At 45.2% G+C, this 11,010-nt stretch overlaps 1 protein-coding gene across 1 annotated transcript in view; it reads left to right on the forward strand.

Moving 5' to 3' along the window:
• Positions 1–7,958: 7,958 nt before the first annotated feature.
• The window catches only part of LOC307074133 (XK-related protein 6-like), a gene marked incomplete at both ends in the record, with an annotated part of 13,078 nt that continues 10,026 nt past the window's right edge, over positions 7,959–11,010 (forward strand). Inside the window, one exon of the mRNA XM_079734145.1 lies at positions 7,959–8,539. Within this exon, the coding sequence (XP_079590271.1) occupies positions 7,959–8,539 (581 nt within the window). The remainder of the gene's footprint in view (positions 8,540–11,010) is intronic.

The following is an 11,010-nucleotide window of genomic DNA, read 5'->3' on the forward strand; positions in this document are numbered from 1 at the left end:
GACAAACACATTGATAATTAGGGCTGCCTCACAGGCGAACAAACGTTAGTCGACCAGAAAGGACGGGAAGAGAAGTGGAATCTGTCTCAGATTAAAATCGTGACTTTTAAAGCACCAAATGACTTGCTTTAACGAGTTTCGTTAGTTTATAATTTTATGAATGATAAAATATAAAGAAAATAGAAAGAAAATAGTCAGAAAATAACGGATCATTAGTAAAAGCGTTTGCCCGGCCGCTCCGTGCCTGCCTCCGCCGCCGATCTCTGACAGCACCGCAAACCATTCGTCGATAACCGGAATAAAGTGGCAACGACTAGGAAAGTTTTTAGTTGGGGGCAGCCCTATTTATCACCGATAACAATAGCTGAAAATAACGTTACCAACCTGATGTATGATGCAGTGCAGTATTGGACAGTCAACGCCACTCTGTCTGAGAAGCCCGGCGAATCCAGTGCGTCTTCCATGGCGCACCGTCAGCAACAACAGCTGATAGCTTGTCAAAGCCTCCGTGCTCACTCACAACACTTTCAACAGCGTTGAAAATGTCCTGTCCTTTGGTAGTGTCATGCAAAGACACCAGTTTCAATAACTCCTCATGCACTTCAAATGAACTGTTTACTGCTCGTGTGTAGATGAGGAGCTGGCTTACATCCATCACATCTGTACTCTCATCTAGCGCTAAGGAAAAGTACTTGCAGTCGTTCATGATATCCCTGAGCTTTCCCTCGACATGATTTTGAATATCAAAAATTCTTCTGGTCACTGTGCGTCGGGACAGAGAGACCGTTTCAAAGTTCTTAGCCATGTTGTCGTCTCCAAAAGCTTTCGCCATCTCAACTGCACATCGCTTCACCATTTCACCATCTGACAGGGGCTTCTTTGCTTTAGCAAGCTCAAGGGAAACAACATAAGATGCTTTCAGTGACGATTCCTGTGTGGTCGTGGCTTTGGTAAAAAAGCTTTGCTGACGGTGTATTTTTCGCTTGAGATCAGCAACGATAGCCGCTCTGGCAGCTCCGGTGTACTTGTCATACTTTTCTTTGTGCGTGGCGTTGTAGTGGCGGCTCAAGTTAAAATCCTTCATTGCCGATTTTGTTTCCAAGCACACTAAACACATGGGTTTTCCTTTGCAATCTGTAAAAAGATAATCTGTTTCCCATCTTGGCTGGAAAACGCGATTTTCTCCTTCTAGTTTTCTTTTTTGAGCGCTCATGTTTGTAAAAAAAATTTTTTTGTAAATCCCGCTAAATGGTGGTAATTCCAAGACCATCCACTTGGCTACATACCTTTACATTTTCGGGGAGCGCCATCTAGCGGCTGACATAATTAATTATAGTTTGGTTCAAATGACGACTGAAAAACCAATAATATATACAAATGAACTCGCGGGCCGCACAAATTCCCCGCGGGCCACCAGTTGCCCATCCCTGCCTTATGTCGACTGGGTGGATACCTTTGTGATTCCGTGGGATAAGTTCCCAGAGGAACTGACACAGACTTTGGAGAGAGAAAAGCGACCAAGTCCACGAATGAGAAGGGAGATGGTCCGACTTGTGGTTCATGAGATGACACAAAAAAGTTCCTGCATAAGAAGAAGGAGCTCTATTGAAGTTGCAAAAAAGATGGTATCAAAATATCCCAAATCTTTGCAAGACGTCATAGAAGGAGACGTGATTGGGCAAGGGTATCACTCTCTTGTCAAGCAATTGCAAAACCGAATCGAGAATGTGAAGCGATCAACAACCCCAAAAATAAGAAAGCGAAGGTATCGCACTGATGATTCTGACACCTATGAAGTTCCCCCAGAAAAGAGAGCAGCGATCCAGGACACTTATGGGTGCATAACCTGGGATTATGCATAACCTGGGATCAAAATTGCTTCCTCTTGGAGAAACCCCAAAGAGCCAGAAGGAATAGAGAGAAAAAATGAAGAGACCAGACGTTAATTCAGAGGAGCTCAAAAGCCTAATGAGGAACACTTTCTACTCCCAGCGTAAAGAAGTTAACCTGGGGAAAAACATGGCAAGCATCTCCTGGAACAGTGGCCCTTTTTCTTTGAGGAACTTGGCATGGCAGTCCACTTCAGGGAACTCACCGGAATTGGGCTTCAAGAAACGTTCTCGAGGAATCTGGATATGAAAGGGAAACGACTCCTGAACTACCTGAACACTGTTGCTGTCCACAAGAACAAAAGGTTCCTACAGGCTTTAACAAAGTGAAAAGCAATGAGAGGAGAGCTGTGTGGTCTCTCTGAAGACGTCAAAGAGATGGTGCTGCTTCTGCTGTCATACTTCAATGAGAAAGAAGACGCGATGTTCTGTTATGTGGAGGACACGTGTCTGGCCGAGGAAATACAGATGGAAAAAGTCTACTTGACCCCTACCATTGTTATGTGTGGTAAGTATATTTTTTCAGTAATGTAGTCAAATTTGCCTTAAAAGGCTCTACATTTCACTCTCAATCTGTATACAACACACTGTATCTATGTTAAGCAATTTAACTGACCTTGGAAACTGTTGAAAAGAAAAGTGCTTACGTTTTTTTGTTAAATGTTTCAGGAAGACACGCCTTTTAATGTTTTTATGTTTTTTTCCTCTTTAGGACAATCCTGCTTTTCTTCAAGGCGCGCCATGCTGAGCGTGGATCGAAATATCGTTAACGACCACATCCCCTCATTCATTTCTGCCCTGTGCTTGATGTTTGGGAGCTTCTATTGTTTCAACATTCATTACCCGTCAGAGCTGGCATCAACGCTGGAGTTTCTGCAAAGGTGTGTCTTTTGTGCTTGGCTTTTACCAACATTGTCGCTATTGATCTGAAACTAATCTAAAGTAGCTGCTTTTTCCAGATAGGAGACATTTTAATTTTATAGGTGCCGTTTCAACATAATAGCTTGAAAATAAATTATGAGTGTTTCACAGTAGATGATGCATTTTTATTGATACAGTCTTCTGTTCTTTTTCTCTCTCCAAGGTGTTTTTTCTCCATCAACCCAGAGAAGGGCACTAAAGTGGAGAAGACCAACACATCCCGTCTTCACGTGAACCCAAGGGTCCTCACCTTGATCCAGGATCTTTCGGATCATGAATGGTGCGAGGTCTGAACATGGACTTAGTAAGACTCAGTAAGATGTATGGCATGCCACTCACAGCTTGAAGGTTTTTATCAGCCCATTATGTTCTTTGTATTTCAGGCTTAAACAGTGAGTGAAAAGTTTCAGACAATTTGTTACTGAATTTGTATGCAATTGTGAAGTTTTGTTTGTTTTTTGTTTCCTCATTTAGATGTCTGTACCATAATAGCTTGTTTTAAGAAAGTGGCCATTTTGTATATAATTTCTAATTGTAGCTATTCTAAAAATGCACAAATAGTAAAAATACCATTTGAAAAGGTGAACGTGACCTTAATTTTTCTTTATATTTTTTTTACACTCAAAGTTAATCTTATCTTTATATATACATAGTGTTACTTGAATAACTGGCTAATGTATTTCATGATGACCACAAGCCAATAGTAATATGTGCTGCCTTCCTGGCAGGCACATAATAAGGAGAGTAAGTAGTCATTAAAGGTGGAGTCAGCAATTCTGAAGAAGACTGGATGTCGACATCATATTTTTGTTTTCCAAGTGAGTGAATATCTCCACTTGATCTGCTTCCTGTTTGCACTGTGTGCATGTAAAATAATCCAGTGGCAATACAGTCTAGGCTCTGTAATCTGGCATGTTGCTAACTACAGTGGGCCCCCCTTTTTTTTTTTTACATACCCTTTATCTACATACAAATTTACAGAGCCTAGGCTTTGTATTAACACCACATTTATTTTTCGGTGCACACACAGTATGGACAGATAGCAGATCGTGAGGAGATATTCAATGATTTCGACAAACAGTATTCTCCAGAATTGCTGACTCCATCTTTGAAGGGTGTTAAGAATTCTACTTGTCGGAAAGTCTGTCTTTATCGTTCCTCTTTCATTACCAACAAGATGGCAACTAATTGTTCAAGAGTCATTTATTTTGCTTGTGAAGCACATATTATGAGTATGTTTGGAAATGTAAAATGTTACCTTCTGTGAGATTAATAAATTCCTGGAAAGGCAAATTATTTGATTTATTTGCTATTTAAGTGGCATTTAAGTGGTCAACATAGACATTTTGAATGCCTAATCTGTTAACACTGTTTTCCAAATTCTTTGTAAAGGGCAAACATTTACAAAAGATGGCACTGCAGTTTAAAAGAAAATTGTCTGAAATATTATTCAATCCGCCTGTAATGTATAGAAAAGTTAGTATTCTGCTGAGATCTTATCCTAGCAAGTGGTGAAAAATATTTTTTAGGCAGTTTTACTGTGAGATTAATACTCGGTTGGAGTTATAAAACTAGTTTTTACGCCCTTTGTAATAAATACATTTGCAGTATTTAGGTGTTGATTTTACTGTAAAACGTTGTCATTAATACTACATAAGACACTATTAAAGTAAAAATGTCAATGAAATTTGGTTAAAACAACTGCTTTATAATGAGACTTACAGTCAAAAAGTGTTATTAGGTTGATATTTTTTAGTCTAATTGAATGGGCATAAACGTAAAATATGCAACAATTGCATGTAAATATCACAGAAATAATTTGTTTTAACAGCAGCTTCGGCATGTTAATTCAACAGAAAAGAGCTGTTATATTTACGGGTGTAATGTAAATTACTACAGTTTTAAACTGTAAAATGTACAGCTTGTTCTGTAAAGTTGTTAACATTTGCACTGTATTTTCTACAAAATTATTCTGGCAACCACAGCTGCCAAGTTTTTTTTGGAAAAACAACGGGATTTTTTTTACAGTGTATCTAACAGATTTATTGGATTTGATTTAAATGTTTGATTAGGCATTTTGATTTATTTGAGAACTAACTTGATTTAATTTCTCTTTATCAATAGGTTTTCAACCTAATCCTAATCCTAATCACAATCCGGAATGCTTGTTATTCATGTTCAAGACAATTCATGTTCAATAAAATCAAGGAAAAGGATTTGAGCTGTCCTGCGTCCTCTGTCTATCCATGCCATTTCAAGTTGGGCAAGCACAAATGATAACAAAACCCAGATAACTTGACAGTAACCGAGCGTTTTATTGTTGCCTATACTTGGGTAATATATAAAAGAAGAATCGGTTAACTCCGTTCACTGAACAGGGCGATCCACTTTATTTCCAGCGCTCCCAACACAGAGTCAAAACAGCGACCCACACGCAGAAACTTCCGTTCTCCTTCAGAATAAGAGTCCCTAACAGGAACTGGGTTACATATACATTCATCAGTGCTTTTAGACGTGTTTCCAATGGCTTTGTTTGTGCGAAAGAACTGGCTGCGTTCAATGAAATCAAAACCAAAACGGATTGAGTCTTCTTTTTATGTCCATGATTGAGCCCAGTTTATAAGCAACCCTTCCGGATTTTGTCCGTTGGCTTGTGTCGATACGTCAAGTGTCGATACGTCATCTGTAAGCGCAGGACCCCGATCTGGCAGCCGAGTCAATCTGGTACCCACACCGGCTGTTTCTGTGAGTGTCTGTTCTGTGATTGAGTGTGTTCCAGCGTGTTTTCATTCTGGGCACCTATGTCACACAGTTGTGTTTCCAGAACAGTACACAGATGTTAAAGAGTTATTTTTATAATGAACACACACACATAACAAATTCCAGTCATTGAACTTTTCAGGAGGGATTGTTTAAATATTATGAGGATGATAATTCTTCTTATCATTGTTTTTTTTTATATTATTCGTATTATTAATCGTGAAGGTTAGATCACATGAAAGTATATTGTTCTTATAGTAAAACACTGTTAAGAGCCCATGCCTGTTAATTCTAACGTATTAGAAATTATTTAAAACTGCCCCCACACCCAGCCCACCCTACACACAGGCACGCATACACAAACGCACACATGCACACACATGCACAGAAACGCACACACGCACACATATGTGTACACAACCTCACACAATACCCCATCCCGATATTTGATACACCACTCAGGAGACTTCTGGATGCTGTGGCCGCTGTGGTCGCCGTGACAACAGAGAGGATGGTCTCCAGTGGTCACAGAGTGCATGGGGGGCGGGGGGGGGGATAAGAGGATGAGAAAGTGAGGCTTAACATGTGACTGTATGGGCGTGCTTAAAGATATACCCCAAGAAAGGAGGGAAATAGTGTGTTTGTGTCTGTTTGTGTGTGTTTGTGCGTGTGTGCTTGCAGCTGTGTGTGTGTGCGGTTGCAGGCATGTGTAGGTTCCCATCATGTGCATGCTATAAGAACATCGAAACACTGGTAATATAATTCTTCAACTCCTTGTGTACAAAAACGTAAGCTTTTTTTTTACAATTCGCAAATCCTCTTGTTTCTCTCTTTCTTTCTTTGTCACAAACACACACACACACACACAATCCCCCCTTCCTAAATCCATCTGCCTCTGGATCCCCTTTGCTTGCCTAGCAGGGATCAAACCCGGCGCACACACACACACATGCTGCACATATGCTGTGGTCGATTATGGCTGGCAAGGCTGCAGAGTCCAGTGGAGAGGAGATGGCTGAGTGGGGCGTGAAAGATGGATGAATCCAGTGTGAGAGAGACGGCTCTGTTCCTTCTCCTGCTGCTCCTCCTTCCTCCCCTCTGCCTGGCCTCGGTACTGTAAAATAAACAACCTAAGAACATACTTATTTCGTGTTTGTTATTTTCCCTTAATGGTGCAGTGTGCGTGTGTGTGTGTGTCTGTCTGTGTGAGTATATGTGTGTCTGTGTGTGTGGGGGTGTGTGTGTGAGTATGTATGTGTGTGTGTCTATGTGAGTATGTGTGTGTGTGTGTGTGTGTGTGTGTGTGTGTGTGTGTGTGTGTGTGTGTGTGTGTGTGTGTGTGTGGTTGAGGGGGGGGTAGTTCGGTGACGCGCCTGGATGATTAAGACACGTGGGATGCAGCCTCTGCACACGGAGCCTGAAAACGTGGGGAACAAACGCGCGTGCGAGCGCGTGCGTCAGAGAGAGAGCTCGAGAGTGGAGGAGAGAGAATGTGGAGGAGGAGATGGGTATGGGGGGGCATCCTCGTCGTGTGGTTTGTGTTTGCGCATACGCGTGCAGATGCGGGCTGACCTCGACCGCCAGCAGAGAGCGCTGTGGTGAGCGCGTGGGAAACGGCGCAGAGGGCTCGAGCTGCGGAACGGAGCGGACCCGGATTGCAGTGGTGACAAGCTCGGCGGTGTGTGTGCGCGTGTGTTTTGTGTCAGGCTAGACGGGATGAGGTCGAGGGAGCTCGCGGACATACTCCTCTCGTGCGGGGCATTTGATGTTGTTTTGAACTGTCTCTCATTGGATGACGTCAAACTAATCAAAGAGCTGAACCCCGCAAGCCGGTGACTGATCACGGGCCCCCGGAGCACCGCTGGGGATGCATGACGTCATAGCCTCCCACTGTCGCCCCAGATGACCGCGCGCAGGAAGGGACGACGACTACGGTGATGATGATGCAGGGCCGTCGGACGACACCGGATACGGTTTCCGTTGCTTCTTCTTCTGCTGCTACGGCTGCCGCCCCCCTCGAGCGTCCGGCGGCGGGGTCTCGCGCGGAGGAAGGGGAGCCGCCGTCGTGCGGCCAAGAGCTCTAGATGGCTCCTCGCGTCCCGCGTGGGAAAGAGACACAGTCGCCGCGACCAGAGAGGTGTGAGGAGGAGGAGGAGGAGGAGGAGGAGGAGGAGGAGGACGAGGAGGACGAGGAGGACGAGGACGACGACGAAGAGGAGGAGAGGAAGGGGAACATAAGGGAGGAGGAAGAAGCGGACAGGTATTCGGGAAGTGACGTGGTGGGACCCGCGCGCCACAGCGAGAGCTCCATCCGGAGGAGAACTAAACGGTGTGTGTGTGTGTGTTTGGTGCGCCTCGCAGCAGGAGGGCTGCTGGAAGAGGAGCAACATGGCCGCGCAGTCGGACGGCGGGAAAGCCGGGGTGACGTACGGCGGGTTCGCGCAGCTGTACGAGGGGCACGAGGACGATCCGTTGGACTCGGCCGCCATCCACATCTGCCAGTGCTGCCGCACGTCCGCGTGCTACTGGGGCTGCCGCTCCGCGTGCCTGGGCCACCTGGGGGGCGCGCACCCGCCCGGCGCGGTGGGCGTCCGCGAGACCCACTGCCCGCCGCGCGAGCAGCTGTGGCTGGACTGCCTCTGGATCGTTCTCGCGCTGCTCGTGTTCTTCTGGGACGTGGGCACGGACCTGTGCCTGGCGGCGGACTACTATGGCCGGCGGGACTACCTGTGGTTCGGCCTAACGCTGTTCTTCGTGCTCGTGCCCTCGGTGCTCGTGCAGATCCTGAGCTTCCGGTGGTTCGTGCAGGACTACACGGGGGGGGGGCTGGGGGTGGTGGAGGGGTTGACCCGGCGGGGCGCGGCGGGGCTGAGCGCCGTGGACCCCCCCGGGAGGGACCGGCTGCGGCTGGCCTCCGTCTGGCTGTGGCAGGCCGTCATCCACATCCTGCAGCTGGGACAGGTGTGGAGGTGAGTAGTACACTACACAACACTCGGAAACACAACAACACAGATTCAGTCAGAGAGCTCTGTGTGGACAGTGAACACATTCACACTGACAATGGTTATAGATATAGAATGAGGTAGGGGTATTCTAGAAGTCACAGGTAGAGCAGAACATAAATGGGGTTGGATTGGAGTGAGTGAATTCACTGAATCACTCACTCCAGTCACTTGCAGAAACATTCAGACAAATATCCTGTCTAACAAACACACACACACACACACACACACACACACACACACACACACACACACACACACACACACACAAACCTATTATGAGTAAAGGACCTCCACCCGTTCATCCTCCAAGTTTACGCTCACGCTTCACGCAGAATTAATTGACGCTCAACCGAGGACAGAGGAGGAAGGGGGCGGGGGGGAGAATGTCTCACTGTGACACTAGGCAAGGGGAGGAGAGGAGAGGAGAGAGGATAGAGAGGAGAGAAGAGGAGAGGAGGAGAGAGATAAGAGAGGAGGAGGTAAGAGAGGAGAGGAGGATAGAGAGAGAGAGAAGGGGAGGAGAGAGAGGACAGGAGATGAGGAGAGAGGAGAGGAGATGAGGAGAGAGGAGAGGAGGGAGAAGAGAGGAGGAGAGAAGGAGATAGAGGAGAGGACGGAGAGGAGAGGGGAGGGGAGAGAGGAGGTGAAGAGAGGAGAGGAGGGGAGAGTAGAGGAGGAGAGAGAGGAGAGGAGAGATAGGAGAGGGAGGAGAAGAGAGATAGTAGTCGAGAGGAGGACTACTACCCCCCCAGACACATTCTCACTCTCTTCACACTAGGAGCCATGGAGACGTCCTAAAGTCTGAAACATTTAGGATAACGTCCGGAAAGTCTGAAACATTTAAGATAATTTACTAAAGTCGGAAATGTTTAGGATAATGACAGGAAAGTCTTCTTAAAACACATAGGTCTACGTTGAACTCCATGTTGGGTGGTCCCCAAAATTATGGAGCCAGTATACTGCCATAATTCAAACCTGAACAAAAAGGTTTCAAAGGCTTGTAAGTCTGGGTTTGAAAACTCAACACCTTGTAAAACCTTGTTTTGCAACACTGAAAAAAGAGATTATAGCCTGAAAAAAAAAATAATAATAAAACATCTGCAAACATGATTTTGTGTTCTATTTTATCTTCTTCATCATTTTCACCAACACATTTTCAAAGTTTCAAAAATTTCACCAGCGCATTTGCAGAGTTTCAAATCTGGCACTGTTCTAACAGTGTATTTCATTATTTCCCGGTTTTGAAACCTTGTAAATGGGATTCTGCAAACAGGTGTTCATACATTGAGAAATAAGTTTTGAAAGGTTGAATATTTATTTTTAAAAACTTCTAAAGGTGTAAATTTACACCATTGCAATGTATTTTTTCAGAACTGACTTTTCAGCACTGGCTTTTCAGAGATTTGACCACACAGGCGCAAGCTTTGAGTTACGTGATTATTGGCAGTGTTCTGTCGCGCATTCGTTTTGAAACTCCCTGACAGTCAAAGGTCTGAAATCGTTGATCTGCAAAAAGGAAAAAAAAAACGTTCCTGGGGGCGGGACCATTTGGCTCTAAACCTATTGGTTGCTCTCTGCTGACGTACATTCCAATCACGTGTGCCGTTGACCGGGCTGTGCGTGATTGACAGTGCTCTGCCGATGACAAGAATAACAAGCGACCTGCGCGGTTGAATTTGTTTTTTCATTTTCTGGAACCATGGCTGGGTACGGAAACCGTGAAGGGACACCGGGGAAAATAAATACAAAATTAACGTTTCTCGTGAGCACGAGAAATTAACTGGTGAGGACGAGAAAGTGGGTCTGCTTATAGGTCGGAATATGGTTGGAATGAAGCGGCCACCGATTCTTGACAGGCTGGGTACTTGATTCTTACACACAACCGGACTCGTTCATTACTTCACTAAACTGACACGCACGCTATCGCTCGCTCGTCCACCCCACACACACACACACACTGCCAGTGATATGCGCACGATAGTTCCCCGTGCTCATGAGATACTTTCTCGTGCTCACGAGAAACGTTTATTTTTTATTTATTTTCCCCAGTGTCCCTTTACGGTTTCCGTACCCAGCCATGGTTCCAGAAAATGGAAAACAAAATCAACCGCGCAGGTCGCTTGTTATTCTTGTCATTGGCAGAGCACTGTCAATCACGCACAGCCCGGTCAACGGCACACGTGATTGGAATTCACGTCAGCAGAGAGCAACCAATAGGTTTAGAGCCAAATGGTCCCGCCCCCAGGAACGTTTTTTTTTGCTTTTTGCAGATCAACGATTTCAGACCATTGACTGTCAGGGAGTTACAAAACGAATGCGCGACAGAACACTGCCAATAATCACGTGACTCAAAGCTTGCGCCTGTGTGGTCAAATCTCTGAAAAGTCAGTGCTGAAAAGTCAGTTCTGAAAAAATACATTGCAATGGTGTAAATT

Source organism: Pollachius pollachius, assembly GCF_949987615.1.
Source record: "Pollachius pollachius genome assembly, chromosome: 4".
NCBI classification, from domain to species: Eukaryota; Metazoa; Chordata; class Actinopteri; order Gadiformes; family Gadidae; genus Pollachius; species Pollachius pollachius.